The sequence below is a fragment of the Manis javanica genome, chromosome 2 (assembly GCF_040802235.1).
Source record: "Manis javanica isolate MJ-LG chromosome 2, MJ_LKY, whole genome shotgun sequence".
Classification (NCBI taxonomy): Eukaryota; Metazoa; Chordata; class Mammalia; order Pholidota; family Manidae; genus Manis; species Manis javanica.
Window position 1 is genome coordinate 26,294,826 of NC_133157.1, and position 15,074 is coordinate 26,309,899.

The 15,074-nt window shown below is 44.8% G+C and overlaps 2 protein-coding genes across 6 annotated transcripts in view; one reads left to right on the forward strand and one right to left on the reverse strand.

Moving 5' to 3' along the window:
* The window catches only part of ABCA1 (ATP binding cassette subfamily A member 1), a 122,626-nt gene that overhangs the window by 77,256 nt on the left and 30,296 nt on the right, over window positions 1-15,074 (forward strand). For all 5 annotated transcript variants that reach the window (XM_073226824.1, XM_073226818.1, XM_017680011.3 and 2 more), the window contains exons 13-25: window positions 378-583; window positions 1,176-1,352; window positions 2,898-3,120; window positions 4,094-4,315; window positions 5,344-5,548; window positions 6,514-6,627; window positions 8,481-8,652; window positions 9,653-9,784; window positions 10,668-10,810; window positions 11,031-11,168; window positions 12,030-12,250; window positions 13,454-13,526; window positions 14,471-14,673. In XM_073226824.1, the coding sequence (XP_073082925.1) occupies window positions 378-583; window positions 1,176-1,352; window positions 2,898-3,120; window positions 4,094-4,315; window positions 5,344-5,548; window positions 6,514-6,627; window positions 8,481-8,652; window positions 9,653-9,784; window positions 10,668-10,810; window positions 11,031-11,168; window positions 12,030-12,250; window positions 13,454-13,526; window positions 14,471-14,673 (2,229 nt within the window). The remainder of the gene's footprint in view (window positions 1-377; window positions 584-1,175; window positions 1,353-2,897; window positions 3,121-4,093; window positions 4,316-5,343; window positions 5,549-6,513; window positions 6,628-8,480; window positions 8,653-9,652; window positions 9,785-10,667; window positions 10,811-11,030; window positions 11,169-12,029; window positions 12,251-13,453; window positions 13,527-14,470; window positions 14,674-15,074) is intronic.
* The window catches only part of LOC108409429 (protein NipSnap homolog 3A-like), a 46,988-nt gene continuing 44,166 nt past the window's right edge, over window positions 12,253-15,074 (reverse strand). The window contains exon 7 of the mRNA XM_073226838.1: window positions 12,253-12,437. Coding sequence (XP_073082939.1) covers window positions 12,391-12,437 — 47 coding nt within the window. The 3' untranslated portion in view covers window positions 12,253-12,390. The remainder of the gene's footprint in view (window positions 12,438-15,074) is intronic.

Consider the following 15,074-nt stretch of genomic DNA (forward strand, 5'->3'; position numbering starts at 1 on the left):
GATAACACTTAAAAAATTTAGTCCTAAAAATTACATGATTTAATAGGGACAAATAAAAGGTGTTTGGGGTCTGTTAGTTAGGTTAGTTGCTAAGAAAGCAGAGAGAAAAATGAGGTATGATCATTGTTTTAATCTCTTCCTTGCCACAAAAATCAATATGAGTAACTTATCTCTAAATAATTCTAGTAGTTCTCTTAAACTGCAGTTAAAAAAATGATCCATTCTTGGTCGAGGATTGGAAAATCACTCTAGAGAGGAGTAGAGATTGAGGATAAAACAATCATGCAGTTAACACTTCTGTCTTAGGATAGAGTTTGCTTTGGCCACTACTTGTTCTCCTGGCCCCCTGAATTCTCACCAGGCTCTTCTTCCATCAGTGTGTCAACCTGAACAAGCTTGAACCGGTAGCAACAGAAGTTCGGCTCATCAACAAGTCCATGGAGCTGCTGAATGAGAGAAAGTTCTGGGCTGGTATAGTGTTCACTGGAATTACTCCTGGCAGTGTTGAGCTGCCCTCTCATGTCAAGTACAAGATCCGAATGGACATTGACAATGTGGAGAGGACAAATAAAATCAAGGATGGGTAAGTTGAATCCAGTCACACCAGTGATCCTGGGGAAGTCAAGAGCAGCTGATATGACTAGAAGTACTTTGTTTTAACTAAAATTTGGTAGAAACTTCACCAAAAAATAACTCAAATTGGTGGCATAATTTTCATGAAACCCACACATTCATTACTAGAGATAATTATTTCAAAGGTCATAAAAAAACAATCTTTTGATTTAGCATTTCCACTCAAGGGAATTAGTCCCAAGGAATTATATCACTGGAAAAGAAAAAAAAGAAAAGTGACTTTAGGTTCCCTATGTTGGTATTATTCATTTTTACAGAAAGGAGCTAACAGCCAATATAAACAAGAATGATTAAGGACATTTGGTATGTCCACTTGATGTAATGTTAGAGAGCCAGTGGAGGAGAAAAAGCACATCAACAAGTGATATGCTTATTCTTACTGTATCTATTTAAAAATATGTGTACATGTCAACTAGCCAGAAAGTAAGGCAATTACAAAAATAATTTCAGCGGCTCTGTCATGGTGGGACTATGGTTGATTGGATTTTCTTTGTAATTGTATGGTTCTAAGGAATGTTTGATCACTTGTGGTTTGGTTTTAGGTACTGGGACCCAGGTCCTCGGGCTGACCCCTTTGAGGATTTGCGTTATGTCTGGGGGGGCTTCACCTACTTGCAGGATGTAGTGGAGCAGGCCATCATCAGGGTGCTGACGGGCATCGAGAAGAAAACTGGTGTCTATGTGCAACAGATGCCCTACCCCTGTTATGTCGATGACATGTAAGTAACCAGTAAATCACCATCTTTATCTGTTTAAAATGGTCCCCAGATGGAGTGTATATACAGACAGACACATGCAAACATACATGTGCCAGGGGAGGGGACAAAAATGCCTTATTTATTTTACCTGTGTATCAATACTGTCAAAAAGTTGTTTTTGAAATTCTGTAAAGATTTCAGGAAGATGCCAGATGTAGTGAGTTGACTGTTTCAGCCCCATCACAGACACACAGGTATGCATACCAGTAATTCTCCCTCCTTTTTTATCCATGTTCCAGCACCTACATTTTTTATACTCTACCCTTTTGGTTACAGTTTCTTCAATCTTAAAGTTTAAAAATGTGTAATGATGAACACATGCAAACACATACACATATGCACACATCCCTGAAACACAGAAATAGCAGTCTAGACCTATAAAAACTGAGTTCACATAAATTTGTCCACTTCCTGTCTATAAGTGATAAACCACATTTTGAACAATCCACATGAATTTGAACAATGTGTTTTTATCTTAGACTTTTTATATAATCTTTTGGTGGTTAGGCACTAATTAGCTGCCAAGTTCTCACTGTAGAAACTGTGCCTTTGAATCTAATAATTTCTTGTAAGAGAGAATGGGCAGAGGTGGTGTTATCGTAGGCATCTGAAATATGGAATGTCTTTTTTCCACATTCTGAAAGTTCTCTTACTCTCCATTGTGATTGTATGTGTGTATGAGTGTGTGTGTGTGTGGGGGGGGGGATCAGTGCAGAAGGAGCAGAGCTCCTCCTTGTATTTGCTCTCTGCTTTGCACTGAACAGCTATTTCCTTGCATGGCTCTCTCTAACTTTTCCAGGTCACCTGCATTTATCTTGTTTTTCACCTTTCACAAGGATTAGGCAGAATTTTCTAAAGGAAGACTCTTCCAAGGACCCTGTCAGCCAAGATTTATTTTAGAAATGATGTCTTAAGATAGGAACATGATGGGAGTGGGGGGCATTGAGGGCCTTTGCCTGTTGTCACATATTCAGTAAGTGCAAAAGTACTAAAACTAGTACTCAAACCTTGAGTTCCAGAGTCCAAATTTTGTGTCCATTTTACTTCACAGCACATTTCCTACTCTAGTGTGGAATCTGAAATATTACTGGCAAGAGCTGCCTGAAGTGTGTTTCTGCACTATCTGTGATAAGAGTTACACAAGGAGAGTCAAATGACCTTGGCAATGTTGAACTTCCATGAGAGGAGTTGTGTTTTTTTGTTTTGTTTTAGTATTTTAAAATAGCCCAAACTTAGCTTAATGATACTTCAGGTACCTAGTTACTAAAGCAGGCCCCAAAGAAATTTTACTTAACAACACTTTGTTAGTCTAATTTCTGTCACTAACTTGCATTGTTCTAGAAGCATCTGACAACCTGTATATTTCAGAGTCCAGAGGGCCTGCCCATCTTTGACTCAGTTGCGGTGCTTTCTCTTGCATGCAGGCTTGGGGATTTTGGCCCATGAGCCTGGCTTACACTCATCTTTAATTTTCCTTCCATTGCTTGCCCTTCCTTGGGCCTCCAGCTTCCTGCGGGTGATGAGCCGATCAATGCCTCTTTTCATGACGTTGGCCTGGATTTACTCTGTGGCTGTGATCATCAAGGGCATCGTGTATGAGAAGGAGGCGAGGCTGAAGGAGACCATGCGCATCATGGGCCTGGACAACGGCATCCTCTGGTTTAGCTGGTTCATCAGTAGCCTCATCCCCCTGCTGATGAGCGCCGGCCTGCTTGTGGTCATCCTGAAAGTAAGACTGCCTCACTGGCCCTTCCCTGGCAGGGAGTTCCTAAATAGCCCAGCATTAGCTATGTAAGGAGAAGAAAAGCAAAGATTCTTGAGGAGGAAAGGGCTCATACCTGTCATTGCCTGTAATTCCCTCATTTATAGTTGGGGAAGTGAGGCCCAGAGAGGAGTAGTGACTAGCTCAGGGTCAACCCAGCTATCTAGCAGCAGCTAAGCAGGACAAGAACCTAGGCTCTTGCTTCCCTGTTAAGCCCACACCTAAATACACTTTGCTGTCTGGTCAGCAGCGGTTCGTGGTAGCTTCTGAGTGCTGTTCATGTGCTTAAGTGTATTGGGTGGTGATTCTGCTTAAATTTCTAAAAACCATAATCAGAGGGATACATATTGTTGCAGGTTAGGTTTTTCTGGAAGCAGAGGCTGAGACAGAGTCATTAGGGATCAACATCTGTGAAAGAGAAGGGGAGGATACAGGATTGAGCAGAGGAGGATCTCTGATGCAGGGCCAACCCCATGGGTACTCTGGAGCATATACAGCTTGTTGAATTGAGCTGACAATGAACTAAATATCTGGCCCTTTAGGTTCCCCAAAGCCTTCTTCCCTGAAGAACAATATGCCAGCCCCCTCAGTCAGTCAGTGGAGGTGTGTGCCCCAGGGTCAGGTGGCTCTCTGAAGCTGTGACAAACCCAGAGGAGTTGACACCTTGAGCTGTCTGCTGACGTCCAGGCAACAAGTCCCCCTTGAAAGGAACTCTGGGTATTGGGGTTCTGTGTGTACCCCATACATGAGTAGGTTTATATGTTAATTTTCTTTCTCCCCAGTCATTTCATTTAAGCATACAACATGGAAAAATAACTGTTGTTAAACGGGGTGGGGAGTGTAAAGGGATAGGAACCGACACTTAATACTTGCTCCTATTCATTACAAATGAGTACTTGCTGATTGCCAAACACTATTTAATGTGTCTCTTCCTTCCCAGTTAGGAAACCTGCTGCCCTACAGTGACCCCAGCGTGGTGTTTGTCTTTCTGTCGGTGTTCGCTGTGGTGACCATCCTACAGTGCTTCCTGATCAGCACCCTCTTCTCCAGAGCCAACCTGGCGGCAGCCTGTGGGGGCATCATCTACTTCACACTGTACCTGCCCTACGTCCTGTGCGTGGCTTGGCAAGATCATGTGGGCTTCACACTCAAGGTCTTTGCTGTGAGTAACTCTGGCCCTCCTGCAGTAGCTGCAGTCACGGCCACCCCTGGGGCTTCACCTCTCCTTTGTAGTCCAAGCTGAGAAAAGAAAGAGAGAGAATCTCATTCTGGTGGGACTTCAACCTCAGTTCTAGCTTCTTAGTTCCTTGAAGGCAGGGATTGTTGTGTTGTATGTTGTTATTTTTAGTCCTCTCAGTGAATGCTGGTTGAATTGAGTTGAATGCAATTTTTCAGAGTCAGACTGCAGCATAAACTGGGTTGGGGAAGAGTGGCATTGGGAAATGCCTTTGGACAATAGATTTCATCCCCACCTTGTATTACCCAGCTCTGCTGGCCGTGTTAAGCTTGCCTCAAAGTCACAGTCACAGATAGAACTGAACACTCCTGAGCACAGATGGTTTCTTCTTGACTCTTATCTTCCTTGTGTCCAGAATGGGATTGTGCTTGAGTAATGTTTTCTCATTACAAAAGACTGAGAAGCAGGTGTCCCATCCCTCCACAAATCTCTGACTTCAACACCCTCTTCTTTATACAGAGGAGAGGACTTTGAGGGTGTATAAGCTTCTATACAAGGGAATAGCCTGCTTTCCTCTGATTCACCCACAGGATGCTCCAGGTGCCTCAGTCTGCACCCCTTAGACATCAGCAGTCCCAGACAAACTCCTCTGACCCTGAGGCGTTGCTGGCTGAGCAGGGAGCTGGGGGGGGGCCTTGAGTATGTGTGTAGGTGTAGGTACAAGATTGCTGAGCCCTTGGGGACATCTTAGGAAGCATAAAATTCTAAAAGTTTAATACTCCATACATACATTTATGAAATGTGTGCAAATAATGAGTGGTTATAAATAGAATAATTTCATATACTGCCAGGGAGCCCACTTCCTTCAAGGGACTCTGTAGGTGAATACTTCCATATCTTGTAATTGATCCATTTTACAAATTAAAATTTCTCCAGGTGGAATTTACATTCGAGATGATAGAAAAATGAGAAAGATAAGGATATAGAACAGTGACTTTGCCTCTTTCTCACAGAGCCTGCTGTCTCCTGTGGCTTTTGGGTTTGGCTGTGAATACTTTGCCCTTTTTGAGGAGCAGGGCATTGGGGTACAGTGGGACAACCTCTTTGAAAGCCCTGTGGAGGAAGATGGCTTCAACCTCACCACCTCCGTCTCTATGATGCTGTTTGATGCCTTCATCTATGGGGTGATGACGTGGTACATCGAGGCTGTGTTTCCAGGTACACTGAGCTTCCGCAGGGCTTTAGCCATCTGCTAAGGAAATGTGATTTACAGCTGCAGAGCTTTCCTCCTTTTGTGCTGGAATTTCTTCAGGGCCTGGGATTTCTTGGAGAGCAGCTTGGGCCTTTAGACCTATGGCAAACAAACAGTCCAAGGAGAAGCAGCTAATGCTTAAAGTACAACTCTTACTGCTAATGTAGCTCTCATTGCTTGTACACTGTGTGCCAGGCACTATGTAGTGTTTTGTACACTTTGGCTCATTTAATCCTTATAAAACTACTCTGCGGGAGTTACTGTTATGACCAGTTTCTGCAAATGAGAGAACTATGACTAAGAGAAGTTAAATAACTTGCTTGTGGGACACATGGCGGTAGTGGTGCTTGGAGGTAAACCAGCTGGGTCACACTGGGTCAACTAGTCCAGGAGACTCCTGCCAATGCTGACCCAATTCTCTAGCTTTGTATCCCCAGAATTACCTCTAGTGGAGGTCCTGTTTTCTATGTACAGCTTGTGAATAATACAATATATTGGCTCTAAGCACTTGCCTGTGATTTAATTGAATTAGTATTCATAAAAATTTATTTTGATACTTGTCTTAATAAATCTCCTTACCAAGACATGTGTTGGATACATTTTCATACAAATTGAATTCTGAGAGAGTTAAGGTTTAATTTTCTCCCGATTTTCCTCTAAGCGAGTGTGTGAAATATTTATTACCCCTACCTGAATTTCCTGCATTGAATGTGCAATCTTGTATTATACAGATTCGGATTCAAATTCTGAGTTCTTCACTTAATGGCAGGGTGACCTGTAGTAGGTTTCAGGGAATGTTAGCTTCGTCTTCGCCCACCGCCATCTGGTCTGTCCTGTCTTCAAAGTCTGTGTCAGGAATGGTTCTGGCTGGGATACCTCGGGAATGCTGGGATGTTGGCAAGCATGGCTCATATCTGTGCTTTGCTTTCAGGCCAGTATGGAATTCCCAGACCCTGGTGTTTCCCTTGCACCAGGTCCTATTGGTTTGGGGAGGAAAGTGATGAGAAGAGTCACCCTGGTTCCAGCCAGAAGGGAATATCAGAAAGTAAGTGCTGCTGACTTGCCCTCCCTTGGCTGGAGTGCAGCTGCCCTCACTGACAAGGGGGCACAGATGGCTTTGCCCTTTAATAGAGCCTATCTACCCTAGGGGCAGAGAAATCACATGCGATGCCCCTTTCCAAATTCTCCCATGCCGTTTGTGTCCTCTGCTATTGATTCATTGAGAGGTCTATGTTTGGGCCCCTTAGGGGTATTTCCTTTTTTTTCTTGTTTTTCAGGAAAGTGGTTGTTAATCTCTGTACCTTCACCTCCCACTCCCCTCCACACATATACTTTTCATGATATCCTAACAGTTGGAAGGAAGAGGTAAAGACTATTGTGATTGAGGAGCCATAACCTCACTGCCTGCCCTGTCATAGTGATAGATGACTGAGCCTGTGTTGGCTGACACCAAGTGGCTGCCCCAGAGCTCAGGCTTTGCTTCTTAAATGTTCTCACCCTTCATTACCCAGAACTCTGATCCTCTCCTGGCTCCCAAGTATAGGTAAAGATGCCCACAGTTCAGCAAAGGTTCTGCTTTCTGGGCTGTGTGCTCAGGTTCTTGGAGGGAAATAATATCTTTATGTTCAGTGTGGCTTCCTAGGTAGTTAATGTAAGTCCCTCTTCTGCTGATCTCTTCTGTGTCTTCCCCTGGTTGCCAGTATTATGCTCCTTAGCTTGCACTCTACTCTTATTGCAACTGGTCCTTGCCTGCTATTCCAGCTGCTTCTCCTGCTGTTCCTTCTCTCCTTGTTCAACTTCCCCTCTCCACCTAACCTCTAGAGTTGCCTAGTATCAGTCACCTAGAACTGTTCACAGTGGCTGTTTTCCAGCATCTTTGTGTCTTAACTGTGTACTCTGGCAGGAGAACCCTCTCTGCCAGCTTGCCTGCCTTCAAAATTCCTACTCAGTTTTCAAGATCTAGTTCAGTATCCCTTCCCCTGAGTAGAGCTTCTAGAGTTCCAGGTAGTCAGTCACTTCTTCCTCTGAGACATTAAAAACAAACAAAAAACCCTTTTTATTTAAAATAATTACAGATTCACAGGAAGTTGCAGAAAGTTTTATCAGGGGTTCCCTTGTGCCTTTCACCCAGTTTTCCCCAGTGGTAATACCTTACATATTATAGTACAATATCAAAACCATAAAATTGACATTGGTACAATTCACAGACCTTCCTCAGATTTCCCAAGTTCTACATGTACTCATTCATGTCTGTGTATTTAGTTCTGTGCAGTTTTATCGCACATTCACATTTGTACATGCACATTTGTATAATCAAGATGAAGAACTGTTCATCAATACAGACTCCCTTATTCTAGCACTTAGAAGGCACAGCCACGTCCCTTTTCCTTCCCAATCCCTGCCATCTGTCAACCACTAATCTATTCTCCACTTCCACATTTTATTATTTCCAGAATGCCATATAAGTGGAACCATACGATATGTAACCTTTTGAGACTGGCTTTTTTCACTCAACATAATTCCCTTGAGATCTATCCAAGGATCTCAGGTGTGTATATTAGTAGTTCATTCCTTTTTGTTGTTGAGTAGTTCATGGGATGGCTGTACCACAGTCCTGTACCATTTTAGATGTGTTTTTTTAAACACCTTTTAGTGCCCTGTGTTTTAATTGCTTGGTAAGTCTTTTTCCTCAGAAAAACTGTGAATGCCCCTTCATCACAGAATTCTCATCACCAACGCTAAACAGGCCTTAAATAAACGTTTGTAGCCTGCCTGCCTGAGAAACCAGAAGTAGCCATGGACAGAGGATAGTTCTCAAATACAAGCATAGCCCCCTGGTCTGTACCTCCCACTTGCTCTGTGGGTTCACTTTTGTTTCTGTCTTATCCTGTCACACAGTCTGCATGGAGGAGGAGCCCACACACCTGAAGCTGGGTGTGTCTATTCAGAACCTGATGAAGGTTTACCGAGATGGCATGAAGGTGGCAGTCGATGGCCTGGCTCTGAACTTCTATGAAGGCCAGATCACCTCCTTCCTGGGCCACAATGGAGCTGGGAAGACCACCACCATGTAAGAAGAGGGTATAGCTCTCTCATAATCAACCGCAAGGGTCTGTAGTGCAGTTAGAAACCATGCCTACAGATGGTGTGCTGGTTGCTGAGGCGCATGAGGAGCTGAAGAGTGTAAAATGTTATCACAGGAGTACTTTACAAGCACTGGTTTTGCTACATATTATTTCTAAAACAGGCTGGGGGTCTTTTGATGACCTTTTCCATTTATTTCTCAGAAGTCTGCAGTGTTCTTAGAAACTGAGCTCATGACAGCTCTGAGAAAGGTCTCCTTTTGAGCTGATTTGGTCAAAACTGTGAAGCAAGAATGTTTAAAGAAATATATTTTGAAGAGAGATAGTAATTTCCAGTAACTCTGTCTCTTAACAGATGTGAGAAATGGCTGAATAAGCTGGCTATATGATTGCCCTCTCTGGGACCTTTAAGATCCTTATAATGGGGAGGTTCAGAAGGGAGCACAGGCCATGAAAACACCAGAGTTAGCCTCAGTAGTTTTCAGTGCGGTCCCTCAATCGTTGCAGTCTTGGGGGTGATGACCATTTCCTGTTTTTCTTTTATCCCTTTTTGTTGTTAATGCAAATTCAATGTATTATGAAAATTGTAGAAAAATTTTTAAAGGTGTACAGAAATTTTACTGCCTAACACAAAAATCATTTTTATCTTTGAATAATTTGTTCTGATTTGTCCATTTTATATGGACATGATTTTAGGCATAGAAAAATATGTTTTCAAGTGTTATGTTCCACTGCAAATTGTAAACTTCATTTAAAAAATACTTGTACTGAAATTGCCATTTCCTACACCTAGGCCCACTCCTCCTTATTCACTAAAGCAAAAATGTCTTTAATTTGTAAGGGTATGTTGGGGTCCATGAGGAAGGAATAGGGGTGCGAGGGCTGGTGCCTCTGCTCTATCTGCCCTGGCTCTGTAGCCTGGGCTGGGGCATGTCCAGGGCAGGGTGCTTAACACTGACTCCTGTACTTTAAAATTTTTGTCCTCAGGTCAATTCTGACTGGCTTGTTTCCTCCCACCTCGGGCACTGCCTACATTCTGGGGAAAGACATTCGCTCTGAGATGAGCACCATCCGGCAGAACCTGGGAGTCTGTCCCCAGCATAATGTGCTGTTTGACATGTGAGTACCAGCTGCACTTGAACTGCAGACCCTCTCTGGATATGTCTGTTGTGAGGTGGGGTGGAGGGGTCTTAAAGCATCTTACCTTCTCTGGGGACAGCAGACCTCGCCTCCCTAGATGTGCCTCTGGTTATCCTTTAATTTTAGGAAAAGTCAGAATTGTATTGTTGGGTGGAAGATGTTAGTAGATGGGGCTGGGGAAATGATGCTCCCTATTATTGTCATTCTCAAGGGCCAATCAGCTCATCCTCAATCCTGTCACACCCCTCCCTAATGCCAGCTGCAGCTCTAACCTTCAGACCTGGCAGCACCTCAGGGCCTCTATTACAATGGCCCAGCATTTCCTGTTCAAGACATTTGCTTTCATTCAAGTTTCTCCTCAGCAAGTAGAGCCCCCAGGGAGACCTTGTGGTGGAGCAGAGAAAGACCTGAGCTCTATGACCTTGGGCAAAGACTTCTCCCCTTCTGGGCCCCAATTTCTTCTTACCTAAAGTGAGCAGCTCAGGCTCATATTCTCCCTTTTCATATGATTTGAGGTCCTCTGAGGTTCAGGAGGGCTGCATCAGATAAGTGCTGACCCAGCTTCTTGGCTGATGGGTTTACAGGGAGGATTCTGAGATTTTAAAGTTGCAACCACCTGATGCATGGTGGCCAGGTCTGCTGGGAATAGGTGGAAGTGACCTGTCACATTTCAGCTTTGGCTTCTTGAGCAGCTCATGTGGACATTCTGTCTTGATCCTTCATGAGTATTATTTTTCCAAAGTTGATAAAGTTAAAAAAAAAAGGTGTGTGGAATGTGCCCATTCTCTTCTGTTCTGGGTCAGGAGGCACTGTATTCTGGAATCTTGTGAGCCACAGATCTGACCTTTCCCTCTGTTCCCAGGCTGACTGTTGAAGAACACATCTGGTTCTATGCCCGCCTAAAAGGGCTCTCAGAGAAGCATGTAAAAGCAGAGATGGAGCAGATGGCCCTGGATGTTGGTTTGCCACCCAGCAAACTGAAAAGCAAAACAAGTCAGCTGTCTGGTAAGGCTGGTGCTCCCCCTTCCCTTTCCCCTCTTCCTCCAGCCACACAAACACACACAAGGGAGAAGCAACCGCTGTCCCAGTGTCCCTGGCTGGGCGGTGAGTGGGTCAGAAACGTGTCCCTGGCTTGTCCTCAGGTGGGTGCCTGCCTCCATCGTCTCTCACTGCCTCTGCCTTTGCTGTCTGGGGCCAGTCCTGGAAACTTCTCCCTTTCTTACAGGTGGAATGAAGAGAAAGCTGTCTGTGGCCTTGGCCTTTGTTGGGGGATCCAAGGTTGTCATTCTGGATGAGCCTACAGCTGGCGTGGACCCTTACTCCCGCAGGGGAATATGGGAGCTGCTACTGAAATACCGACAAGGTAACTGATGTGTATTGATTTTGCATTATGGAGTTGGAGAAAAGGATGAAGAGGCTCTTGAGAAATATGGGTGTTCCTGCTAGAGCAACAGAATTGCTTCTGAAGGAGCACACACACTTCCTTTCTTAAAGCTCTGCTCATCCCTGATACGGAGGTGGGAGGCCAGGTTTATAAGACACTTAAAGTTTATGCTTCATTACCTAGGGTCCTGCAAGATAAAGAGAATTGGAGATAAAGAGCAGGGCCCCTAGTGCTACCTCTGACATAGAATTTTACACATGTATATTATAACTATATTCCCCTATAGACTGAGAGTCTTGAGAGCAAGGGCTGCATCTTTGTTCATCTCTATCCCCAACATGGTACACTAAATTTATGTTTGTTGAAAGAGTGGATATGTAAATGAATGGAATGGGCGAGGTGCGGGAGCATTGGCAATCTGCTTAGAGACACAGAGTGTGTATTAAGGAACCACCTTAGGGTGTGAGAAGAGTGGACTGTGGAGCCAGCTTGGGCTGGCCCTGAGACCTTGGAAAAGTGATTTAAGTTGCCTCAGTTTCTTTACCTATAATAATAGTGGTGCTTGCTTCAAAGAGGATTAAGTCAAATAGGAATACATACAGAATACATAGCATATTGTCTGATGTGCATGTGGTAAGTTCCCAAGTAAATATTCCTGTTCTTATTTCTGTGAGGGTACAGTAGCTGTATTCACAGTTTTGCTATCTTAGAGGCCATGGCCACATAGGCATCCAAGGCTTTCTCCCATACTTACCCCAACAAATATTTCTGTAGTTCCAGCCCCTGTGATCATTGAGAACTGACAGCTCTCACCTGCCCACATGTGTTTCCACTTGGCAGGCCGCACCATTATTCTCTCCACACACCACATGGATGAAGCGGACATCCTGGGGGACAGGATTGCCATAATTTCCCATGGGAGGCTGTGCTGTGTGGGCTCCTCCCTGTTTTTGAAGAACCAGCTGGGAACAGGCTACTACCTGACTCTGGTGAAGAAGGATGTAGAATCCTCCCTCAGTTCCTGCAGAAATAGCAGTAGCACTGTGTCGTATCTGAAAAAGGTGAGTTGCAGGCTTAGTGCCGGGCTGGTGCTGGGTCTGGGGATCAGGACTGGTTGGCCGTGAACGGCTGGTCCACCTATGCCTGACTCTGCCGCATTGGAGTCACCATCTCCATGGTTCGGGGTCCTTTTGGAATCACATCATACTTCAGACATGGAAACCTCTGTTGAAGCCCATTTCCTTCTTCCTGTGGAAGCACAGTGAATGATGGAAAAGGTCCTTAGAGAACTTTGTTATGTTAAAGAGATGAGACTTGCCAAGAGTTAAGAGCCTTGTCTGGAGAATGCTCTTCTGTTCCTGCTCATTACTTTTACATCTTATTGACCTTTTAACTGTAAAACAGCACATATTTATTGAGCACTGATTTCATGTTAGACAGTCACTCTAGCAGACTCTGGGCATAAAAGAAAATAATGATAATAGTTAATTCTTTGTAGTATTGTTATCATTTGCAAACTTTTTTTTTTTAACATCTGTCACCTCAAAATGCAGAGCAGCCCTGGAAAGGAGGCATTGTAATTATTATCCCAGATGAGGGAAGTGAGGCTTGTAGAGATTTGGTAGTTTATTCAAGGTCACCCAGCAGTTAAATAAAACACAGATGGGACCAGAACCCAATAAACAGGTGCATTTTTCTCTGTACCACAGCATATGCCTGAGATTTGTATGTTGAAACGAGTAGCACTTGAAACATTTATATCCCAACCTTGAGCCCCTGTTCACTTACTTACCTTTTAACTAATACCTGGTTACTCCAAGTGTGGTCTGAGGACCAGCAGCACTGGGATCACTTGGGAGCTTATTAGAAATGTAGAAACATGGGCTCAACTCAGACTTACTAAATCAGAATGTGCATTTTAACAAGTTCCTTGAGTGATTAAACTCAATTGGCTGAGAAGCATTGAACTAGACAAGTATAGCCAGGTAAAACCCATGCCTGAAAAGATCGGTGAATGCCTGGATACAGCATTCATTGGCAGGCCACAGTTCTGTTGACAGCTTGCTTCCTGACCTCCTGACCACATAACACATAGTGTCAGACAGTGGCCTCAGAAGCCGTGGCTGCCCAGTTGCATGCTTCCCAGGAGGAGCTTTTCTAGTTCTCATACACTAGAGCCTCATGGAAACCCTCCCTGGCAAAGGTGGTGGTGGTTGTACCTTATTTGGTCCCTGACCCATTCTCACCTCCTTCTTTGCCATCAGGAGGACAGTGTTTCTCAGAGCAGTTCTGATGCTGGCCTGGGCAGTGACCATGAAAGTGACACGCTGACCATCGGTAAGGACTCTGGGGTTTCTTATTCAGGTGGTGCCTGGGCTTCCCCGAGCTGGGCAGAGTGGAGGCAGAGGAGGAGAGGTGCAGAGGCTGGTGGCGCTGACTCAAGGTTTGCTGCTGGGCTGGGGCTGGGCGGCCATGGGAGGGGAGAGGGTGCAGCTCAGTGGCCGATTGGCTTAACTTGCTGGGGATCCTGGGGTTTGGTCTGGGAGCTGACAGGGCACTGTCCCAGAGAACTGAGATGATTGGGGTGGGGGACCCCCCCTTAGGGGAGTGGATCTGGCTGGACCTGAGACCAGGGTGAGGAACTGAGAGTTAAGCCAGTGGGGAAGGACTGGAGCTCAGTCCTAAGGGTCAAGAGATTGGGAGATCAGAAGAGCCTGGCCCTGGGTTTCCTCAGGAGGCCAGTGCTCCCAATAGCACAGGTAGAGCAGAAGCCTTACCCTGGCCATCTCTGCCTAGGCCTCAAACTGGGTTTTTCGAGGAAGACTTCTTCCATGAATTATATGATTAGCCCTCTTTTGAGGTAAATAGAAGGTGCCTCATTTAAAATGTGAGAGAAGGGTGAAGAATCTTTAAGGTTCCTTTACTCGTTTCCCATTAAAAAAATCCTAGAATTTAGGCAATAGACAACAGGCTTTCAACCACAGAAAGTCATCCATCCTTCCTTCCATCCACCTACCCACCCACCCACCATGCACTGAGAGCCTACAGGCTTTGTGTGTGACTGGCTGTGGTGAAACAAAGGTGAATAAGACATAGTCCTTATCCCTAGGAACTCTCAGGTCAGAGATAAACATGTGGAATGACTTAAGTATCTGGGAAAAATGTCATATATGGGCCGCTGGCTTCTGAGGAGTAGACAAAGGGAGAAGGTAGGGGTTGGCTGGCCCTTACTGTGGGGCCTCTGATCTGGCTGAGTTATCTTTTTCCTTTGGTTCCTACAGATGTCTCTGCCATCTCTAACCTCATCAGGAAGCATGTGGCTGAGGCCCGGCTGGTAGAAGACATTGGACATGAGCTGACCTATGTGTTGCCCTATGAAGCTGCCAAAGAGGGAGCCTTTGTGGAGCTCTTCCATGAGATTGATGACCGGCTGTCTGACCTGGGTATCTCTAGTTATGGCATCTCTGAGACTACCCTGGAAGAAGTAAGTTAAGTTACTGACTGCCAGAATACATCAGGACCAACAATCCCAGCAATCCCAGGGCTAGACAGGCAGCCGCATTCCGCCTGAGGACAGCGTTACCATGGAGCTAGGCAATGTGCCCTTAAGTTTTTGACATCAGGAAAAGGTTGGCTTCAGTTAACCCTTTAAAGTTGTAGTGGCAGATAGCAAGAAGGATGTATTTGGATTGCTCCTTGGTGTGACTATGTAATGGCCATGAATAGGAAGTGGCCAGCATTTATGGAAAATTTACTTTTGCCAGGTGCTGCTGAGATTGGTGTTTTGTTTTTTTATTTAATTACTGTAGCTGCATTTAATCCTCATAAAATGAGAAAGTGGACACTCAGGGGTGCTAAGCTAGGATTCATAATCAGGGGTTTGGG